The sequence below is a fragment of the Molothrus ater genome, chromosome 5 (genome assembly GCF_012460135.2).
Source record: "Molothrus ater isolate BHLD 08-10-18 breed brown headed cowbird chromosome 5, BPBGC_Mater_1.1, whole genome shotgun sequence".
NCBI lineage: Eukaryota > Metazoa > Chordata > Aves > Passeriformes > Icteridae > Molothrus > Molothrus ater.
In genome coordinates, this window is record NC_050482.2 from 34,093,706 (window position 1) to 34,118,524 (window position 24,819).

Genomic DNA, 24,819 nt, shown 5'->3' on the forward strand with positions numbered 1-24,819 from the left:
TTTGCTTTCCTCTTTAAAGGACCTTCAGCAACAACAATCAGCTAGGGAAATATTTTGACGTACAGCTTTGACACGTTCTTTTGATTTACATATTAAAGCAAGGAGAAGTTACGTGCTTTCACTAACATATCACATTCAAATTTTTCAGTGCTAAACAGATTTAAAATTTTTAGTTCTTGTGTAGTAGATTTTGTGTAGCAGACTTCATGCCACTACGTTACCCATTATTACTGCATTGCCTCCCAAATAGGTCTTCTTGCAAGAACTCCCTCTTAACAACATAGGTAAGTTGTACTTTTTAAAATTATCAGCATGATATGTTTTCTTAAAAATGGAAAGCAAACAAATTTGTATCAAGTAGAAGACCAGTAAACAACCAAGCACCCAACACTGATTGTCTTTAGGAGATAGGCAAGCATAGTGCACTGGGAGAAAGCCAATAAGAACAATTCTTGTTTCCTAATTTTCCACAAGATAGCAGTTCTCTGGTGCTGTAAGACACAATCACATTTATCATTCTATCTTAAAACAAATGTAAGGTTCTTATTATTTATTTCAGCAAAGTGGAAATAAAGGAAAAAAGATACTGACAGTCACTCACATGGTACAGAACAACAAAAAAGTGCATCTAACTTCAGCAGCTCAACAAGGCACAGCTTCACTGCAAAGGTCCCAAACCAGTGGCCAAAACAACAGAAACAAGCAATTTCTGCTCATGGCTGAATTATGCTCATACTGGCACCACCTTGCCCTGACAGTGCCACACAAGACCACAGGCAGGGGCTGTGTGTGGTTCCCTCCTTCCCACCCTCCCTGTGGGCACCTCTGGCCACATCCTCTTCTCCAGAAGACCACGGCAGTCTGGCAGCGCTGAAACCCGACAGGCACAGAGGACAAACTCTAAGAAGCTGCAGGGTCCAGCATACACTTTGCACAGGAATTTCTAAGCAGGTGGTTTATTTTGGTTTTGGCAGAGCTGCTGAGTGCCATCACATGAATGCCAGCAAAAAAAATCCCCACTTAATTCTCCAGCAGTGGTCCCGGACCTGCAGCGAGGAACCAGCCCACTCAATTTACTCACTACTGAAAAGACCAGGTCACAGCAGAGGCTCAGTAAACTGACTCTCCCTCAATAGCAAACATTATTCATCAACTTCAGCTTACAAATGAGTGCTCACTGCCTCTGTAGTGCTTTAAAAATATCCACACAGCCTTCTAAAGACACTCTACAAGGGCTACTGCCACCCTACTCACTCCTCAACAGTGTTTTAACAAAAGGTTTCCAGCAGTCAGACTGGATTAACTGCATCTGAAATCTCACCAGGGTCTGCAGACAGACCCTCTTTACTTTGAGAGCTTCTGTGCCACTTCAGATGCTTTGTATTGTTCATCAGCAGCAGAGCCAGAAAGAGCTCTCACAGGAACTGACTTTAATACATACACGAGGCTCAGGTTCTAGCAAGGGAGGAATATTGCTTGCATTTCTGGAGTTTAAACATCTTAAGAACATAACATTATCACAGCCAAAGGAAAATGAGGTTATGCAAAATACTTACTTCGAAAATGTTCTGAGGCATAATAGTAGACATCCTCATAGCCCTCATGGTAATCCTCCTCCGGACGGTACTTTTTGCCTTTTCTTCTTCTCGATCTTCGTATCTGCTTGACAAAGCCCAAGAAGCGTTCCATCTCCTCCTCACTCACAGCCCCAGCCGGCAGCCCCCTTCTCCCTCTGCTTCACAAAGAGCTGTCCCAGCATGAATCAACCGCAGGCACCGGAGCAGAGCAGCGGCTCCCACCAGCCGCTCCACTACCATTAAACAACCCCTCCCTTATCTCAGCTGTGACTCGGAAGCATATTGTTTTGCCTTTTTTTTTTAAAAAAAGGGACACACACAAAGAGACACACTTTATCAAATCTACTGACTGGAATATTTCAATCTGAAAATAAATAAAGGAGGAAAGCATTGAAGCAAAAAGAGAATTTTAGGATTTCAAGTTGTTATTAAGCAGCGGAGGGCAAAGTTGAAGAGACCTTCTTGTCAGCAAGGGGAAGCCCAGCACTGAGAGCTCCCTATCCTGTGTCTCCATCATTTGAAGAGGGGCTGGGAGGCGGGGATAGACGTTAGTCAATGGACTGAACCATATCTCACAGGAAAACAGGTTTCCATTTGCCAGTTAAATGCTGCCCTCATATCTACCCAGGCAAAAGCTCAGGAGCACGTTTGATTTCATTTGTTGTAAGAACAGGAAGCACGCCAATCCATTTCTGGCATCTCATACACTGGATGAATAAAGAGCAAAGTGGTTTAATCCATACACACAGCCCACTCACTGGCAAGTGTGCGCCGAATGCGTTAATTGGAGCAGCAGGGAGAAAGCTCGGCAGCTGTTAAAAAATGACACATATACCCACTGGGCATTAGTGTATTCTAATCACTGCTAGATCTAAACATTAAAAGGCACCCCAGATAAGTCTCCTACAGAGCTGGCCAGAGTGTATGGCAATAGGCAAACAAAGGAAGCAACATCACAAGCACACTGTGACAATACTCATTTCAAATCCCAGCAGAGTTCAAAAAACTTTAAAATTAAGGTGCGGCAGAATATTTTTTGCACAGGGTGAGAGAAGCAAAAAGCCTGAAAAGGCGCTGGCTTTTTTCTCTTGCTGTGTGCCTGAAACTCACATGCATTCCCTAAGATAAGGCTGGAATTTCATCCGTGTTTCTGATGAAGTTTCCCTCCTGCACAAAAACAAAAGCAGTGACTGCTCGACTCCTAACACGCTGACATCTGTCAGGGGCTTTTAATTGTCCTCACATTCCCTAGTCCAGCAGGACTTCTCCTGTCCGTTGGCACAAGTTAGGGATCGAGCAGTCACCTCAGTCAAACTATGTGCTGAACATGGTCACTTGCACACAGGCTCCCAAGAGATACCATTTTGCACTTAAGAGCATAAGGAAGTCAGAAAGTCTTCCTGTAAAACAGATTTTACAAGTTCATCATCTGGAAAAGGAAGAGCATGCAGAGCAGGGATTAGTTTCTGGTGATGCAGACATTTCAGTGAGTCATTCTGCAAAGAGTAAACCAGGCCAATGTTTTCAAAAGAAGAAGTAAAGCAAAAACAAGGATGGTAACTTACCAATTCTACTTCAAAAGAAGTATGCAGAGATTAATCAGTATTAAGTTGGGATTTTCTAGTTTTGAAACGTGAAAGTTATAAGTAGAGGTCAACTAGACCTGATGCCTAGGGACCCTAAAACACACACTCACACTGAAAGATGGAACTGGAATTTTTTTGGGCTTGTTCCAGCTTTCCAGGTATTTTAAAACAATATTGTCACAAACCCACGCTCATTTTATCCGTAAAAGCTCAAAAATCCCTGGATGCTCCTGCCAAGCTCCCTACAGGAATAAAGACTCATCCTCCTTGACCTCACCAGCCCTGCTTGCCCGCTGTGAAAATGCAGTCACTGTCGCTAGCTGATGAACACCCCCAGGGCACCACCAGAACTATTTTTAGTAAAACTTCTATAAGGAGGTTGTGTTTCATTACAAGTCTGGTTTTATCACACAGCTTTCAACTTTCAAATGGTAAAGACCTTAGAGGAGTATTACAGGCATATTACCAAAATTTAAAAAGCCAAAGAAACTTCACCTATGACTTTAGGAAGGGATCACTGTTTGAAGGCTTCAACTTGCATCTTTTCTGCACTCTGCCACCAAGCAGCAAAAACATTACTGTCACAAAACATGAAAACCAAAGATGTAGCCTACAGCAGAGGCAGGACTCTCCTTTTCAGAGAAGGAAATGTTAGATTGTCGCCCCTGTTGAGGACTCTCCCTGACAGATGTGAAAAAAGTATTTGTAGGTGTCAGTAACAGTCGAGACAGAAGTCTTGCAGCCATCACTGCTCCATGAAGTTAAATTATTACATTCAATTAAAAATTACAAAGCTTTTTAAAAAGGAGAAAATGTAAAACTTTCTGGCTTTTAAACTGTCTTCTAAATGAAAGCTGAAAACTGGAATAAGCAGACACACTTGGCTTTTACTAAGTAAATACAACCTTTTCCACTGCCTCTGTTGCTTAACATAGTGCAGCAGAAGCAGTTTCCCTAGTCCTCAGCAGACCCCAGGGAGACTTCAGGCCAATCCATAACAAGAAAAATACAACAAAGAAGCAGATATGGGAGCAGCCAAATGATCTGAAGTAGTAACACAAGCAGCAGGTGCAGGACATCAACTGCCTGACCACTGTCTAGAGAGAACTGATGTAAGACTGGGCAAATTTTCAGCTTTGGAAAGTACATTACTACCTTGTGCAATGGACTTCTCTCTCGTGCTCATGAGGTGCATCACACAGCTACATGGCAGTAAAGCAGAAAATAATGCACCAAACGGTATTAGTGGCCAGTGCTCATGGTAATAGCTCCCAGCCATGTTGTGTGTAAAGTATGAAGGGCTTGAGGGGGAGCACAAGCTCTCCTCAGATAAGAAGAGGAGGTTCAAGCTCTGCTGCACTTAACTCTATCCCACCACCAACTACTCTCTACACAAACCAGGCTCCATCTCCTACGTTAAAGATGCAGAAGCATGCCTGCAGTTTCTAACACACGAACTGACAATCCTGCCAGAATGTAAATCATACAGACATTCCCTTTTACATGAATGCAAACAGCAGACACATAATTTCATAATTTTTACATTTTTTTTAAAAAAACATAGACCAAATTAAGCTTTTGATTGGATTTTCTCTGACCTAAAATACTGTGGTATTTGGGACAATTTAAAGAAAAGGAAATACCTTAACTGAGGACATTGTTGTTATATATTAATACACATCGGAGCATTAAGTGCTTTACTACACTAGTAAGATTTCTCAACAAAATTTTTGTTTCATATGCATTACATACCACTGCCACTGTTTGCTGAAAATGCTGGAGACACTCATTAGCTACTCCTCATGCCATACCGGTAAATATTTAATCATAGTCCTACTTTCAAAAGTATACACAGATAACTCAGTTTCATAAACACAGTGGGAAAAAACCAAATAAACAGCTTAACTACTGCTTCCCCCATTGCTCAGGATTCACCCTTCTGCAGCTTCTTGTGGAGAAGAACTCATTTCTTAATGAACATGGTTCTTTGAACCTTCTGCTTGAAAAGAAATTTAAAAGCAGAAACTAATAGAGGCATATGGCAGTTTCAGAAAGGTATATTGATTGGACAGGACAAGCAGAGAAAGAAACAAACACTGTGTTTCAAATTTTTAAAATGCAAAAACATCAGAGATGACAAAGAGTTTCATCTTTAATGACAAAGAGAATAGGATAATTATGCCCTGAGGGCATAAAATGAGATATTGGTTAATATTCTGAAGCTGTCTCTGAACTAGAATTTGGAGAATCAATTTTCTGGTGTTTTAAAGCCACAATAGAAAGTTGCAATGTAAATATGTCTGAAGCTCTTTGGCTCATCCTTTCTGCCTACTCCAATCAAAGCAAGCATTCTATTACCATTTCCAAGGGGACTCCTTAGAAGAAGCAAGGATTGTCATGCTGTCTCCAGCATGACTGGCATAACAAAAATTTTGCCAAGTGGCACCAATTAGGTAATATTTGCATACTGCATTCTGATAATTAATTTGTTTACATTAAGGAGAAGCTCCATCAAACTGGATCACTCTCATGTCAGTGACTCACTGGAAAAGACCTCACAGCAATAATAAAACATACATAGATAAGACAGTCCTTTTTGCAAAGTTGAGCTAAAGCATACATGCTTTTGCAGCCATGGATAATTTCCTAAAAGACAGATGTCAGCATTTAAGCATTAACTTGTCTTTATACCCTACCCAGAGCAAAGATTAGGTTTCTCATAATGCAAAATATCTATATTTAACATTTTATTTCCACAAAATTAGCTATATAATTATCAAGGTAAACTTTCACAAGTGACATATTTCTTTTCTACAGCATTTTTCCCAGTATTTGGGAAAAGCAGCAGAAAAAACCTCTTGGCATCCAAGGATAAGCCACTATGGTAGTAAATATTTAACAAGTATTTCCATTTGAGTGGACTTGCAAACACGATGCTTTGAAACCAGAGCCTGTACACGAAGCAAGACTCTCTAATGTGTTGCATCATAAATACAGAATGGAATGGGCACCAAATATTAATAGTTTGGGGCAGTATTTTGCACTCTGTTAATCAGCATGTTTCAGTGTTTAAAAGAAGAATCGTTTAGACAGATGAACCCTCCTACCCTCCTGTATCTCCGGGCAGCCCTAAAAGTTTTCTGCTGGGGGAGGCAATGCCCCTCATTGGGAGGCAGCTATGGAAGAGAACACACAATGGCAGTTGCAGAGATGTACCTGCTTCAGGTTACTCTTGTGGAAAAACCCCACAGAATTATACATGGACAATACAAAAATTAAGATTATTATAAACAGCTCTTGGAGGCTGACTGAATAGAGGAAACAGGTTTTTTCCCACCTCCCTCAAACCCCTGAGCATAAAGGTACAGCAAGCCTCAAAAGGAAGAAATAATCGTTTCTTCTCTGTTTCTCCTTCAACTGAGGGATGTCTTTGATAACCCGCTGTCATTGTTTTTGAAAACCAGCAATAACTAACAAAGGAACTATTCCCCTTATTTATCTTACAGAATCATCTTGTCTGACTTTCTAGTTTTTCAAGTGATGTTTGTTCACACGCGACAATTGCTCATATCAAGGCTGCAATTTTCCACTCTTTGCTCTAAATATCTTGGTGCAAAATGTGAGCTTATCAATTTGAAAATTATAAAATGCCTGTAATCAACAATCTGTTACACTCTATAAGAACACATGGCCCGCATACACAGAAGCAGAGCTGTGTTCAAAGCCAATATTGTGCGTGAGCAGTACCTAGCAGCAGCCCACCGCCCCCTGGGGTACCACTGCCCCACCCAAAACCCCTCTGTCAAGCCAGATTCCAAACTCAAGTTTTGTTCTCTTCCTAAAGACATCTGAAAAGAGCATCATATATGAAGGCATGAGACATATGAAATATTGCACTGCATATCTCTCCCATTTGACAGTTTATATACATGCAGATAACCAGTGCACTATCTCTAGATTGTTGTTGCAGGAGAACTGAATGGTGATAAAATAGTGCTGGATCCATCCTGCTATTTTTAAGATCTGATACTCGTTATACACTGTTAAATTATCAGTTTGCTCTGATTTTCATGCATTACATTCAGTTTCACAAGTCATACATTCTTGTTATTAATTGCTCACACAGAATCATAGACCATTTTTGTCCTCTGCTCCTAAATTAATGCAAGACTTGAGAGTTGGAGTTCAGCTTTTACATCACCTAGCTGTAAATTAAATTAACTACCAAATCTTTTCCCTCTTTTTTCCTTTTTTTTGCAAGTGAACACACACACATTTCCAGTACTTTGAAATAAATAAAATAAAGAACTTGAGTTCTTTATTGTATTTGATCATATATGTTATTTTGTATTAAGATCCCAGTAGTTTTGCTTTTTTGCAAAATTTTCTCACATAAAAGTGTGCTCATAGATGTGAATGCCAACACAGGGATGAGGATAAAATAGAGCACACAAAGGAGAGAGGAAGAGGCTACTTTCATTTAGAGGGAACTGGGGGACTGCTTGTGTGTACAATACAAGAACACAGCCTCTCATATATGGAGAATGCCGAGAAATCTTTGTGGTGCTGTTTTGAAAGGGTCACTTGTCAAGTTGAATTTCATGCAGAATGTATGCTTCAGGGAAAAAAACACTTTTTTTTTTCCCCTTGAATTCAGCTAAAGCCGTTTGCATACATTCTATTTTTTTTCTCATCTTTCTAGCCTATTTGGCTTTAAATAAGTGGCTAATTAGAAGATACAAATATGCATTAACAAATGCTAATTTTATCACCACCAAGGAAATACTGCTCAGGTAAAATTAAGTACAAAAAAACTTTGAATTTCCTTAATATTTTGTGACACCAATAATCATTCTTCAAGAAAAGCTAAGCAGAGAACTATTCCAACCATATGTAAAACCCCTTCAGGGTTAAAGCAGCAGACTGAAATTTTAAAATAGTAAAACTAGAACACAGCTCAGTTTTACTATTCAGACTAGGAAAGTCTGAATTAAAGGTGTTTTCATCTTTTTAAAGAAATGTAGCAAATGGCTAGAGGGAACACTACCAAGATTTCGCATCACGTGTCTATTTTATGCACAAAGAATATCTCAAATCAACTATGAAATACATATGAAGAAGTGGTTTAGAATATGGATATGGCTTTTACTCCTCTCTGAGTAAAAACAGCATTATATTTCCCTGATTTTCGATTTTTCAACAACTGCACATTTCAACTGTGACAATAATTAAAATGCACATAGAGCACTGGAAGGAATGAATATTTAATTTATGAAATTACAGCTGGCCAGAACAAAAATACCTAGCTAATACATGAAATGAAGTTCTTAAAGCAAAAGCATCAAAATATTTTCTTAGGCTGCAGACCACAGGAGCTATAGCATGCCATCAAACAAGTTTGCAGAAGGTGGGATTTCACAGTTAATTGACAGTGGAAGACCTCTTTGAATATGTTGTGTGAGATTTAAGTCACAGGAGAATCCACCATTCAACATCTCTTTACATGTATGAGACTTTTTGCTGTGTTCCCCCTCTTCTATTAACAATATTTAGTTGTGAAGAGCAGTAAAAACCTTGTTGCATTTCATTATTGAAAACATCTACCTGTCATATATTTTGCATTTCTCTGATGAACCAATTAATGCAACAAGAAACTTCTGTGATTTGTTTAATAAACTGCAAGAGCAGTTAGAAGTAGTAGAAGATGGGCAACAGGAAAGAAATCCGAAGGGAAAAATACAAAAACTCTGGAGGCAACTATAAAATTGAACTAACGGAGAAGCACCTGTGGGGGGAAAAACCCACAGGCATAAAGGAAGTTGAGCTGTATCCTGAGCTCCATGTTTTATCAGGGTCAAGATGTAGTAGATGAATAGAAAGATTTTATTGCAGGTGAGCTCTGACAAGAAGAAAATTCTGTTTAACTGTCAAGAAAATACTACAGAGAAATTCCTCATTATGATCACATGAATTTACAATAAAAGACTATGTAAATATATATGCAAATTAAACCATCCATCTGGACTCCACTGCCCTAGAGGCACAGGCCAAGCTGACAGTAATGAAGAATCCAGTTGCCCAGACAGATTAACCCTTCTCCTTCTCTCTCAATATCCTCCACATCCAGTTTTAAGTAATTCCTGTTGTCTTTACACAGTCTGAAACTGCAGAACATACAAATTAAAAAGAACAGTAAAAAGACTTGAAAGGCAAAAAGGACAACTTCACATGTAACCTCACAGAAATGAGGCCCAAGTACATTTCCACAGCTCTGAAGGATGGAGGTTTCCATCCAGCAGCTCTCAGTAGCAAGGCCCATTGAACATTAGTGTGGTACTTCATCTCTCTCACGCCAAACAGCAGTTTGGGAAATGAGAGCTACTGACACCTCTTTATGTATGAGGTTTCACTTCCCTTCTGTCCCCATTCCAAGGGCACAGAACAGGTTCTGCTGTTCAGTTTGTAATTTGTTTCCTAGTTCAAGTCCACCTTTTTACATCCAGGGGAACAGAAAAAGTAAAACTTAAAAGATAACAAAAAAGTAGAGAAAATCTGCTTAGTGCTGCCGCTAAGATGTTAACAAAGGAACTACAGACAAAGCAAAAGCACAGACTTCAAAATTGTCTGCTCCGTCCTCCATGAGAAGAGCATTCCTATATTTGAATGTTAAAAGACAAACCAAAGGGGGAAAAAAAAAGGTATCACATCCTGAGCTTCTGAATCTCATTTACTTCTGCTATACAGTTTGACATTTTCTGCTGTAAATTCACTCTTACAATAACAACTTGGCCATATAAAATTGTGAGACTAAATATAATCACTTGTTCAATGTTGCACTCTTTACAGGGTAATAATAAAGGCTGTAACAAATAATTCTGATTTTACTCATAAAGACTATGAGATCTTTGACCTCAGCATACATTTCGGAAGCCACAGAATACTTGAGGTTTCTTCTATTTGAAAGCTGATAGTTCCCAAATGAAAGGTTACTTGGAATTTACATTCTGTGACACTCAGAAGAGACAAAATATTTTCAAACTTGTCTTTAGAGCTACTTTGTACACCAGGATTCACTTCATTCCTCTTCTGTGGCACTCCTCACCCATGGTAAATACAAATGCTTTCCAAGCTGTTCTCAAGAAGTCATCCCTAACACATCCACTTTACAACACTTGTTAACAATCAATCATTTTCATCCTCACACTCAGCCCTGTGCTCTTCACTAAGATCCACACTGCCAGGCACTGCTTCTCTCTTGGTATGCAGGTTATAAGGTGGGAATTCACAACTCCTGGAGTTTTTGTACCGTATGATGTATTTGGTCACATGACTAAAAATGTGCATATCAAGAAATACATAGCATTCCTCTTGTTAATTACTAAAGTCACAGAAAATGACTTGTAATTAATCACCTCAAGATTCAAGAGTCCAAGATACTGAGAGACCTCAGTTTTCACCCACACTAACAAAATGATAAAAGAAAATACTAAGGAAATTTTTTACACCAGACCAGTTAAATCATTATCAGTTAGTATGCAAAACTGACACAGCTAAAACTTCACAATCCCAAACGATTTCATAACTATTGCAGATATTCCAAGAAACCTTTTCACTCTTTTAGATGCTCAGAACACATCTACAGTTCTAAAAGATGCAAATTCAGACAGGATGTGTCTTTTACAAACTGACTTGTTAATTATTTTTATTTGGATTACCCAACCATCAACATTTTCCTCAGAAGCACTAAAGCAATTCTGTAGACACACTCATGCATACTCCCTGATTTTATACCATTTGAGTTCACATGGTATTGACTGACAATTAAGATTCCTTAATAAACTGTTCTGCAATTCTTCTTTCTCCTTAAAAATATCCCCTTAGGTCTGAGTTCAATCCCTTAAAAATGGTGTCTCAGGTATTTACAACTGACCATCCTAATCTCTACTCTTAGACTTGTCTTTCCTGCAAATTGCTTCATGCACTACTTGCTCAGGTGTGGATGACACAATTTTTGTACTGCTATGATATAGGATGTCAATCTAGAAATCTTTTAAGAGCTTAACCTCACTCACTGTCCCACTGAGCTGAACATGATGCCTGGCAGTACCAAGGACTATGATAATGAGCAGCTGCTGCATCAGATGCTCCACATCCTAACTTCAGATACAATCATTCCATGAGTTTTGTTTTGCTTAAGAAATACGTTTTAAAAAATTATTGTCACACTTATTTGAAGAAGAAAAGTTTACAAAGTGAACTTTCCTGCTGGGCCTAAAGATCACATCCTGGAAGCCAAGAGTGATAACTTGACATTTCATTTTCCAAGAAGTCTAAACAACCACAATAAATTTACAAATGTAGACATGCTGCACTGTTAAATTTCATTTCACGCTTAGTAAGCAAACATTATCAAACTGTAAGTACTGTCATCCTCTGTCTTTTTAGTTAGAAATCTTGTAGCCAATAAAGGTGTGACCTTGAAATATTCCACAGATGGATGAAGTCACTTTGCTAGCCCCATCATTACACATTTGCAGAATTGCAAAGTTAGGTCACATTTACTCTAACTTCACTTTACAATAACTTTACAAACTGCATTATCATTAAGAGTCACTAAAAGTGCATTAATGAAACATGTGTCTGAACTGTCATGAAAAATTCAATTTTTAAAACTAAAAATGCTGAGACAATGCAGAAGCTAATTTTTATATATATATAAATAATTCTATATATATAAAGTAGTTCTAGTACTCTTAGAATTACTTTTACTACCAAAACATAAAAAGTAAACCTGTATGCTATTTTTCTAATATATTGTCAAAACCAAAACTTTTCTGTTTAGGAAGCCAGTGAAAACATATGGCCTTGTGTGAGAGGATGATGACATGTTACGGAACACAGCCATAAATTCATCAGGATTTTTCATGTGGGCTGAACCTACTCAGATGCTTATTTTAAAGGGAAAACTAAAGGAAAAATTCCAGTGCTGTTTCTTCAAGGAATAGCTATTGTTTTCTGAGACTCCTACTGCAAGTGATATACTACACCAGAGTCACTACACCAACCAACCAGATATAGCCAACAATATACCTTTTTTAATGATTTAGCTACCTAAAAAAATCCTGCGCAGTTACAAGACATAATGATTCATTACCACTTCAAATCTTATTGAATACATCAAATCACATCTTTTTTCAGACTAATTACCAAATAATAAGACTAACTGAATAAAAACTGCAAAACTCTGAAAAGGATTTAGGATCTCTAATGAGTTGTAAACTACTGTAAATAAACAAAGAAGTTGAAAAACAAGCATTTTGCATCTTGAAAGAAAAAAGAAAATAAAAAGCAAACAAAAGTTAATTTGAAGTACTGCTTGGTTGCTTCTAAGTATGATTGGTTTTTTGTCTCAAATGATTCCCTTCTGAAAGATCCACCATCTCCACCCCACCAACAAATATCCCAATAAGTGATTCCCCATAGGGATAGAGCTACTTTAAAATCAGAAAGACTCTGCAAAGAATAAAATCAAGCTCCACACCACCACATCTAGAAACAGACACAGCTTCTATCTAAATTGTATATGGTTTGGTTTTGGATTTAAAACGCAAAATATCTCGATCAGATTCTCTCTTGGCCATTATGTTAATTTTTTTATATTGGTTACTCTTACTTTTAAAAACACCTTCTCTGAATACTGGCATCTACTGAGGCCAGTGGGAAGAACTTCCACTGTCTCAAGTGGATGCCCTATGCAAAGGGCATTGATACACTGGGATTGGACATTGCCCTGTTCAAGCTTGGATGAGGCTCTGAGAAACCTTATCTAGGGTTCCTGTCCATGGTGGGGGGTTGGAACTAGATAATCTTTAAAGTCCCTTCCAACGCAAACCATTCAGTGATTTTGTGACTTAGAAGGAGGGGGTTTTGTCAGATTCTGATGTCAAGCTTTGGTGGTTACTTTACAACAACCAAAAGGAAATGGTAGCATGAAAGGAGAGGTGGAGAACGACCCTGTCTTTTGCAGCTCACATCCTTGATTCATCAACTGTTACTCATAAGTCCAAAAGCTAAGACCTGGCAGGTATCTGCAAAACCAAAGCCTTCAAGAGTTGGAGGAAAAAATCCAGCTTACACACCTGGCTTAAAGATATATATGTCCTTTTATGCAATGTACTTGCACACAGAACTGATGCCTGCTACAGTGCCCTTTTTATTTTTTTGCAAAATGAATGGAAGAATTTCTGTCACTAATTTTGGAAAAAGTCTAATTGTCTGGTTTAGGAAGACTAGTCTATACTCCTTAATAGTGTGTACACCAGTTGGGTTAAAATCAAGTACATACTAATGGGAACACATGATGGATTTATGAATATTTATGTCCTTGATTTTACCTAGTGTATTCAATAACTGTTGCAGTGTGATGCCATTTCCTGTTTCACCTATCCCAACCCCCCAGGTGTGCCAACCTCTCCTTTCCCCTCCCCCTGTCCCAGGCTTAAAAGGAGACGGGACCATGCGGTCTGGATTCTGTTGGGAGCTGTTACAACATTCAGAGGTCTGTCATCCTGGGATAAAACTCTGGATTAAAGCTCTACGATAGAATGCTCTCCTTTCTCTCTTCACCGTCGCCTGAACCTTTTCCACCAGAGGTAAACTGAGTTTCTACTATGCCTGGATTTGTTCTGAGTGCCCAGCTGCAGCATCCAGCCGACCAAAGGTATCTCTGAGGTGAAACACCACAGCTGCCGCCTTTGGTCCAGCAGCAAGGGTCAGACGAGGCCAGGCACGTCCCACCCAGAAATATTGAGATTAATATTCCATATATTGGCGCCCAACGTAGGGCTGCATGAACCTGCAGCCCCAGAAGGAATCTCAAAACCTCTTGGAGAAAAGACAAAAAATTATGAATCACTATTAAGCTCATGAAGCAAGGGTTTAAATTCAATTTAATGAGATGGGTTCTATCTGCCAATGCAGTCAATCTTCCCAGAATCCCCTCTGATGCCACTTCCAAGAGGTGAAAGGAAAAACAGTTGATACAATATTAGGTTGGCAGCATTGTTTCTGAAAATACATTGTTGAAGGTATTGTGTGCCTATTGATATATCATAAGGTGCTTTAAAACTAGCTGCTGGACTAAAGTAAATGAGAATTTCAACTTGTACTTCAAGTACAAGTTGAAAGCAGACAAGATTTAAGACACAATCTTGAAAACGTAATTTATAGACATTCTTCAACTCAAAAGACAAAATGCAAATAAAATTAGACCCTTCCCTACTAACTCCTTGAATTTATCCTTCTCCTTATTTTTCCCCCTTCTATGTACAATATTTTCAAGTCCTATATTGGCAATATTGTTCAGCTGATCAAGTTCAGAATCTTTCGATCTTTGTGCAATGAGAAGCTAACCCATAGAGTGGGCTTACATCCACAAAAAATCCATATTTCTAAACAGAGGGAGGAGAAAACCACAAGAAAACCATAAGACAAGCCATTTACAAAACACAAGGTGAAAAAACATTCCTTATTTCTGTGAGACATCAGATCATAACTGAGGTAGTAGGACTTGCCCTTGCACTCTGGGTAGAGCACCGCTGACCTGGAGCCAAGCTGACTTTGAGCCAACCACCTCCAGAAGACCTCACTGCTGCCTTTCAGGATCAAAGGGGGCACATAAGAAAGATGCACAGAGACTTTTCAGCACAGCCTGGAACAGGACAACGGGCAGTGGTTTTGAAAGAGGGTCAATTCAGATTAGATATGTGGAGGAAGGTTTTTACAATGCTTGTGGTGAAGCACCGGCACAGGTTGCCCAAAGAGGTGGTGGATGCCCTATCCCTGGAAACATTAAAGGCCCACTGGACAGGGCTCTGAGCAATGTTATCTAGTTGAAAATGTTCCTGCCCATGGCAGAGATAGGGGCAGGGTGGACTAGATGGCCTTTTAGGTTTCTTTCAACCCAAATTATTCTATGACCACAGTGATTCAGAGAATTACAAAGGGTACCAGCAACTTGAAACAATGAAATAATGCATATGGGTTAATCACTGGCTCATCATACCAGCATCTTTCCATTTCTCACTCATCCATACTCTTTTGGTCCTCCAATGGCAGTCTGAGCTCAAAGGGCCAAATACCACAAACTCCAGGAGTTACACATGGACTGACAATTATTCACCAAATGAAAACATTTTTGAGGATTTTTAACACTCTCAGCAAGTTAGTAGACAGTGAATGGGCCAGCAGATAGAGGCAGATTACTTGAAACAGTATTAAACTGGCAGCATGGATGTGCAGGGGGTTGTTTAGAAATGGGGTTATGCTAATGTCTGTGTACATTTGCTTAAAAATTTATACCAAACTATGCTTAAATTATACAAATAGCCTGGCCACAAGTGCAAAAATGCAATATTTGAGCTACGTGAAGACCTTCTTTCAAACTCATGTGTATTTATTTTTAACGGGCACATCAACATCCATTAGGCACAAAGAGAATTAATTTCTTCTTCCCAGTCACAATTACGGCCAATATGAATCAGACTCTTCTAGTAGTTTCAAAGTGGATCTAAAATAAAGGATCAGTCATCTGTGATTATTTAAACAGCCCATGGCACTTTGATGTAACACACGTGTCTACTGGACAAAATCTCAGCAACTGCTGGTAATTCCAGTACATTTGCAGGAGGTAGATTTTCCTCAGTATTGCAACTGGAGATATGGTAGTTGGGCTTGTTCTAATTCTAGAGTCTCTAAGCCACTAGTTGTCATCTTTGAGAACTCATGGAGATACAAGACTTGAAAAGGTCAACTTCAGTCTTAAAGCAGATGGAGGGTGGGAGAGGAAGATCTTTATATGATTTATAATTAAACCCCCACTCAAGAAAATACTGAGATTAAAAAATTAAACAGAACATTTAAACAATAAATCAACAAACAACACCTGGGAAAAAAGAAAAAACAAACAGCCAACCTGGATCTCTCATGATTAAGTAATGTCAAATTAGCAGCAAGACAGCAATCCATGTAGACCGAGCACAACAGATGTCATATGTGCTAACTAAATATTCTCACAAGTATGCAATATATGTCATTCTCTTAAAGAAAGTTTGCCTATGTCAGGGTGAATGCAAAACTGAAAGCTATACTAAATCCAATCAGAAGACAAATAATTTGGAAGATGTGGACCCACTGCTACTCAATATTTTACGTTCTATACATTATGCATATGCAATCCTTTATGTGCAATTACCATTTTTATCTATCTAGGTCACAAATAAATCCCAAGACATCACCAATCATAGACCAAATGCAAGCACTCTGGAGGAGCAGATTAGAATAGAAAATAAACAGATTGAAGTAATCATGTGAAAGAAACAAGATGTCTTTCAATAAGGAGAAATGCCAGATATTCCGGTAAACAGGAATATGCAACTATATAAGCTCGGAATGAAGAACAAGTGATTAGGTGGGTATTACCCTGGAAAGCATCTGGTTACCACAGTCATTCAGTAGTTAAACTCAACAACACCCACTATGGTAAATTGCTCAATCACAGAGATATATTTAGTAGCATTATAGCACACACAGTTATTCCTTTGCTCTCCTACACTGGTAAGGTCTGAACTGGATGCTTCTGTCCAAATTTAAGATGTCAGAGTTTTTAGAAAAAAAAAGTGAGCATAGATTAAAGATCTGTAAAATTTAATCAGAATAAGAAATAAAAGAGAAGTAGAAAGGACTGAAGTGGAAACAGAACACACAGAAACATCAAAGACCATGAAAAAGAAATAAAATTTATTTTTCCTTTTCTACAGAGATGTCTGGAAGATTTGGGTGGAACATAAAACATTCAGCAGATAAGGGCAGTGAGATGATCTGACAGAAACCCCAAGAAATTCAACTAAAGCAAATGCCAAGTCCTGCAGCACAGGCACCAGCTGAAAAGTAAAACAGCTCTACTGAAAAGGACTGGGGGGTCCTGGCTGACAACACGTTGCACATCAGCCTGTAGTGCAGCCTTGTAGAAATGAAGACCAACTCCGTACTGGGCTGAATCAGTAACAGCACAGACAGCAGGTAAAGTGGTGTGGTCCTTCAGCACAGTTCAGCACTTGTGAGACAGCAGGTGCAGCAGCATTTTGTCTCAACTGGAGCAGTCCAGGCTAGAGACATTGTAAAGCCAGCCCATGGAGGGCCATGGCAGGGATGAAGGGCTGCAGCATGCAGTGTATGGAGAGCGGCTGAGGGGCTTGAGTCTGTTTAGTTTCTAACCTTTAGAAAAAAGATTAGGGGAAATTCAAGGGCTGTTTTCAAGATTCTGGGGAAGAGTAAGACAGGCTCTTCTCAGGGATTCACAGTGGAAGGAAAAAAGACAACAGACAAAAGTTACAGAAAGTGAAACTTGAATTACTCTAATTAGATAGAAGGGAGGAAAAAATCATGGAGGTGTGATAAAACTTTAGAGCATGTTTCTCAGAGAAGCCTTATCATCCTTAAAGTTATTCAAAATTCAGCTGAAGAGGGGCCCTAAGCAACTTGACCCAGCTTCAAAGGTGGTCCTCCCTTGAACAGGGGCTGGACCAGGCAATCTCCAGAAGTGCCTTCCGACCTAAATTTTATAATTCTTCTACGGTGTCTGTGAGGAATGACAAAGATAGTGCCTTGGGCTAGGAGACCAACTATACAATCTCCAGAGGTTCATTCCAGCTATTTCTTCCTGCAGTCCTAAAGACTGAAAGGCACTAATAAATATTCAGACAGAACATGAGTTTTCTCCCTTTTGTGTGAACAGTGCTTCATTCATTTTAGCTAACGGGTTATAAATATGAACAGATATTTTATATTGCATACTTAGAAATTTGATAGCAATAATATTCAGAAATTAATCTTAGATACCAAACTGCATGGAAAACACAAGGAAAAAATATAGGGGAGAATGTTATAATAGGCAGCATATAAAACAGTATTTTCAAATACTTCCTTATCCCATCTGCAATTCCCAGAGAGGCTCTCAGGCACTTTGCTGACAGCTAAAACTGGAACCTTCTCTGAGTGCTGGGCTGACAGTCTGTAGTGAGAGAGGAATACATGGTGCACAATCTCTTTAAAAAGCCCTTTTTAACTTTCAAGGCCTTTACAGCACAAAAGACAAAGGGAGATTGGTTGTATCACACAGGGAATTTAACCTGGATAATCCAAAAATATTCAAGGCAGGAACAAAGATCCTTCAGCTGATCACCTATAAGCTTTCTAAAACTAATTTTACACTGGAAGGATGATCATACAGCCCTATTTTCCATATCTCACAGAGTTTAGAGAGCAGTGAGGATGTATGCAGTCCACTGAGGAGAACTAAACCTTAAGCTGGTACCTTCTAACAAAAGAACTAAAGGTATTATAAAATCAAAATACTCTCATTTCCTCTCTCAAGCTAGGTGATAATTTTGAATGTGCAAATGCAAAATAGAGATGCTTTATTAAAACTTTACACTAACACAAATTTCCTTTAAGGCACAGACAATGTTTTGTCCTCACTATAAATGAAAGAGCTTGGTTGGACCTGCTTACATTAATCCACTAGTGGCAAGAGAGAGCACAGTTTAACAATTACTTCATGTGACTGATTTTGTCAGCTTAAAAGAATAAATATTGCTTGCATTTTCAAGATCTATAGTTTTTACATATTTTATGTAAGAAAAAACATGATTACCACATGAAATATTGGCCAGCAGACTATTTTTTCATAACTCTTTTTAAAGGCAAGATTGCCTTTCCTCCAATTAAAGTTGTAAAAGTCTTTCAATATTACAGCTCAAAGAATAGTCCAGACGGTTCCCAAACTCTGTGAAGAAAGTTCTTTAGCTGCATCTCACAGGATGGCCAAAAAAAAAATAAAATCTTATTTTCATACAGGCAGAAAACAACAAAATGCTCACTTTCTGAAAAGCCTGAAATCTCAACCTGCATATAAACATTTATTTTTATAACTATGTATATATATTTCCTTTTAGAGTCATTCTTAGCTTTTTTGGTGATTCAGCTACATAAAGTATGCATATATACATATCACCCGCAGAGAATAAAGGCAGATCTTTAAACTTGAAAGTGTGTAGGTATAACATGAAATAAATTAGCAATTCTGCTACAATTTAAAGTTAATCAAGTATATATATGCTTTTATCTTCCAGAACCTATATACCTATATGTAAAGGCATGCACACACAGATGTTTTACTAAAATATGAAACTTAGATTTTAAAATATTAAGATTTAGTAAGATTTTGATAGCTACATATTTATCTGAGATTAGCTTTACTTACTTCTACCACGATAAAAATCTGAGTTTGTAAAACATGCTGTTACCCAGGAAACAAGAACAAATGCATGTGCAATAGGAATAAAAATTCAAAAACCTTGCATGAAACTATATATACTAGAAGTGAGTAATTTTTCTCCCACTTCCCTACATCCAAGCTAAGGATTTCATAATTACAATAATTAATGTATGCATGACTTCCGCAATAATTTAATGGCAGAAAAATGATGAAGGATTAACCTTCCTAAATAATAGGAAAATTGGAAAAACAAATTTTGTAATTTTATACTCTGTACTTTTTCAGCAATCGCTGTTGGAAGCTTTATACTTCAAAACCAACTGGCACCCTGTTAGAAAAATTTTAAACTAATGGTAGAAGAGAACAACACAACTCTCAGGGGTTCACAGAAAATTACATTATTCCCAACAAGCCAAACTGAGAAAAGTGCCAAGATGTTTGACAGAGGTTCTCTCCAGTAAGGATGGTTACCTACAAGAAAAGAAATATCTGCTTCAACTTACAAGGGCAACCTACTGTTTGCAGGTGCAAAGTTCCAGGAGTAGGAGTTTTATGGTACTGTGTATCTTCTGGGAAAAGCAGAAATTGTCACAACATTTTATGTGCTATCTGAACATGACATTTAGCTACTGACAGAACAAGGCACACAGACAGCAGTCTTTGTCAATAATGATACTTGTCAGGTAAACACTGTTTGATTGGGTGGGGAGCTTTTGAAGATTTTATACACTTATAAATTTGTGCACTTGACAAAAATAAAAACTCTTTTTACATTCTAATCAAATTAGTTTGCTTACCAGCTTGTTGCAAATGGGCAATAGCAATGACTTGCTTAATTTTTAAAATATATTCCTTAGCAAACAAGAAACTCAAGATAATTGCTGCTGGAAAAATTGGTGTAACCTGATCCCATAAAATACTGTATTTAAGAGACATGCTAGAGAGGATTCTGATACACTGACTTAGGAAAGGGATTAGGTTAATACCACTCCTCTTCTGAACACTGCATTTAACACACTTCAATTATACATCTCTGTTAATTTATGAGTTCTCATGTCTGGGCTAAACTTGTTACTAGACAAGGATAGATACAAAAACCAGAGTTGGATTAAATTAAGAGCTGTAAAACTTAGGTGGATTACTTAGAGCTAGAAAATTTCAAGAAGCTGGACAGACTACTAACTGGACATTCTAAGGGTAAAACCAGAAGTGTCACCAGGCAGAAGTGTTTGTGGTGAGCACTGCATTGCAGAGGTAGGAAACACATCAGAGGGTTTGTTGTTCTTATTTCTCAAACATAAGAATCTTGATCCATCAGTTTTTATATTCTGCAGTGCTATTCTGACAACTTCAAACACTTGCAAGTTCAAAATCACTGAAAGGTATATTTAAACAACCCAGAACGTGTCGAATTCTTTTGCATGGAAAATAATAAAGGGCCCTGAATAACAGCAAAATAAATGCCTAGCCATTTAGTGTATTCCAAAGGCAAGAAAAAATTAAAAGTTACCCAAGATGCTAGAAAAAATATAGCGCTAGAAGTAACCCTATTAGTTACAAACACACTCAAATATAAAGAGCAACTTCATGTGTTGGAAAATGGGTTTTTGTCAAGTTTAGAAAATTTATTTGAATTATCTTAGTCTCCAGTGGTCCTTCTAACCACCATTCCCAATAATTTTATATAACCTTTCATATATGAAAACTCTCTGTGCTGCTTAGTGCTGTTTATCCTACTTGTCTTTTGCTTGACTTACAGATGACTTCTCCTGCAACTCTTGCCTTTTTTCTTTCCCCATTCTCCTCTTTATCTTTTCCTTATCCTCCACAATTCTTTCTTCCCTTCCAAAATCAGTTTTAATCCTGTAGTTGCCCATCCTGTTTTCAATAGCTGCTTTTCTCTCCTGAGGAGAGGTTAATATCCCGGGAGAAAGCAGCAGGAAGGGAGAAGAGCTGGTGAACACCTTACTTTGCTTCTATAGAGGAAAGAAGCCGAAGGTTCTCTCAGACACGTGGTGTTTCAGCAACCTCCATCAGCACTTGTTCTTCCTGCCTGCTCCCCTTTCATCCCAGCTCCCCTTTCTTTCTATTGTGTTGTTGACTCCCTATACTTTCCACTGCCTCTGATTTCTGCTTTCTACAGTGTCTCATGTGTGTATTTTCCCCTAACCCCAATACGCAGATTTTAAAATACACACACATCTGTGTACTGACATATAACTTTGAAACAAATAAAAGCCTCTTACTTTCCTTATTACCTTAACTTTGGTTTTGCATGTATTTTTTTCCTCAAGAAGACTCATGGTAGATCATTCACAAGAAGAACAAACTAAGTTTCCTTCTCTTATGAGCTAGTTAAATTTACACGGCCCAATTCTAATATCTCTGCAAATAGTCCAGATATTGCAACAACTGTGACCAGTAAGAGAATATTTCTTCTGAAATAGTAATTTTCTATTTTCTATTTTTTCTGAAACAGCTGCTTGGAACCCAAGAAAACTGTCTCCAGCTCAAAGTCTTCTGATCCCTTTCATGACACAGAGTGAGAGACGATGTGCTTTTATTTTCAAGTTAAAGGTTAGGCATGCTCATAAAAACCCAGCAGGGAGTGGGAGATGCTGCTGAGTACCCCATCTCTCCTTGGCACAAGACAGCAGCTCCCGACTGCTGAAGAACCAAGCCTCCTGACATGCTCCTGTCAGCATCAAGGTCAGGACAAGCAGCCCCAGCTCTCCCTCCCTCTCCCACACAGCCTCTACACTGCTCCTTTTGCTGACCTGGGAGAGCTGTCCAGGACATCAAGCTGTGAACCAAGTCAGGGAGTAGATCTAAGTTAAAAATAAGCTTTCCTAGGAGGGTCTAGCACCCACGCTACAGGCAGCTGTCCGCTCTTCATGTGTGCCTTATAGAAATTCCAAAATGATGGCACAGCTGTAGCTTTAATGCGGCCATCTGCTACTTGAAAAGACATTCTCTATCATTAGGCTGTACTTATTTTGGAAGGAACATTGAAACCTACAATATTAAATTGATTTTCTCTTATTTTTCTCTGTTGCTGCTGCAGCTGACGTGGGTGATTCAACCTACTCTTTGCAAGAATGGTCCATTTCCACATCCTCTCAAGCAGACTTTCTTCTTCCTAAAGCTCCATCAAGGCTGCCAAATGCAGATCTCTCAAGTAATTTTCATTGCTGTCTTTGAAGCAGGTTAGTTTTCTTTTCCTCCCCAACTCCTGCTCTGTAAGAACAGCTTCAGGTAAAACCAGGAGGGAATTTCCACAAATGAAGAAAGCGCCATCTCAAGCAATGCTCATCACAATGAGCAAACAGGGCAGGCTCCATCACCTGTCCTGGGCTACACCACGGGCAGCAGGGCAGCACTGGTTTGTGCCAGAGCAAGCCCCAGGTAATAACTGGATTTTAATCACAGACCTCTGTCAGACTAGCTCTGCCTGAGCTTCCTCAGTGAAGGACAGACTATTCATTAACAATCTTCAGGCATCTGTCATTTTTGGATATATCTCAGAGAAACAGAGTTTGTGGTATTGCTGAGGCAGGTACTTGGAAGGTTTTTTAATTATTTAATTATTTGGCTTTGACCAGGATCTGAATTGACAAACACCTAGAACGAATCTGAACCTGGAGTCTCTATCAATAAGACTCTTTCCTTCCTAACTGTTTACATTTTGGTCCTGATTTTCATGTGTGATACATGCCAGGAGAAGACTTCTAGCCCCTGCTATCTCAGAAAAAGGACAATGATGCTCTGTTGAGCTGTTACTGCACCTGGTAATCAGCTATAGGAGTTTCTAGAGGATGGCAGAGGATGGAGACACTGGGAAGCTGGGAACTAGCAGACCTGTGATGACACTGCCTACATGAAATACAGTGCTGTGCTGCTGGCACTGGTAAAAAAATCCTGTGCTTTCATCTTGCAGAGATTTCTCCTGTGCTTTCAGTTCTCCAGTGAACACCCTCCCTTGACAAGACCTCTGCAACCACACGAGGCAGATGTGAACACAAGCAGAGGTCAGGGAAGGACCTTACCTTCTTCATCTTAGAACATTCAGTTAAAAACCATATCCTGTGAGCAAAACTGTGTGACAAAATATTCTAAGTAAATATCAACCAAGTCAATATATGAGTTTTTTTTCTATTAGGAATTTGAATATTTTACACATCTCTAAAGAAAATATTCCAACTTTTTTAAAAAAAAATCATTAAATTGCAATGTGAGAGGTACAAGTTTTGGAGTAAGAATCTTGGCTAAGTATTCCCAAAGACAGAGAGCTCCCTTTCAGGGGGGTCTAGGTCCCGCAAACATTTTTTCAAGAAATAACAACAATGAGAAACACTAACTCATGGCTTGGTTAGGACTGGATAAAAAATTTTCCTCACTCACAGAAATGTTAAAGCAAGGTGTGAATAAAGCTAAAAATACGATCTGAGGAGAGCAACAATATCAGAGAAACTGTAACATGAATTCATGAAACAGCTTCAGTGTCTGCCTTGGAGACACTTGCTCACTTGCCAAGTCTGTCAGAAAGAATTAACTTGTCAGCAAAAAAAAAATTATATAGTATATGAAAAAATATTTGTTTGAAAGTTATACTGCAATTTTTCATCCTTCCACAGACTACTTCAAGCTTTCAGGCATGATTTGCTGTTTTTCATCTTGTTAACGGTAATGCTATCACATGGGCACATCCATCCTGTCCTTGATGCTTATGTAACAACACCCCCAAAAAAGAAGAGATTAAAAAAAGGAATACTTTGCAACTTTCTTGATGGGTAAGAACAGGGAAAGGATTATATTAAAAGCATCTTAAATTTTGGGATAGAAGTTTCAGATTAAGGATCTGTTAAGAATAAAGGAATATGTCTGAAGCAAAAGCAGAAGAAGCAATGACCTGGACAACAGAATTACAGGTTTCAGAACCAGGGGCCATCATGACTTCTCCCCAGCCTGCAAGGCCATATACAGCCCCAGGTGTCAGGACAAAATATTTGATTATGAGCTAATCAGGATTGATTCAGGAAAAACAATGTACTGAGGCAAAATGCTGCACTAGGTTAAATGTTTGGATTTGGTTTGCTCTGAAGGAATTGGCTGATGGAGTTATTTGGACAGCTTTTCAATCAGGATGTGAGCAGCATCCTGCGTACCAGGACTGGATAGAAGAGATTGACACCATACACTTGCAAATACAAGTAACCACAGAGAAGAGCCAATTTTGACTCTTCTGACCTCAGAAAAGCACATTAATAAAGAAATCAGAAGCATGTGGCCTACTGCAGAAATGCCTCAGCTATTAAGCTAA

General features: G+C 38.7%; 1 protein-coding gene across 13 annotated transcripts in view; it reads right to left on the bottom strand.

Annotated features, from left to right (window-relative positions):
* The window catches only part of GRIP1 (glutamate receptor interacting protein 1), a 309,227-nt gene that overhangs the window by 212,428 nt on the left and 71,980 nt on the right, over nt 1-24,819 (bottom strand). For 6 of the 13 annotated variants that reach the window (XM_036400174.2, XM_036400175.2, XM_036400168.2 and 3 more), the window contains exon 1: nt 1,557-2,066. The exons of 3 other annotated variants lie outside the window; for them this stretch is intronic. In XM_036400174.2, the coding sequence (XP_036256067.1) occupies nt 1,557-1,689 (133 nt within the window). In that variant the 5' untranslated portion in view covers nt 1,690-2,066. Of the gene's footprint in view, nt 1-1,556; nt 2,071-24,819 lie in introns of those variants that run through there. 4 more of the 13 variants (XM_036400177.2, XM_036400179.2, XM_036400169.2 and 1 more) reach the window with 2 other exon arrangements.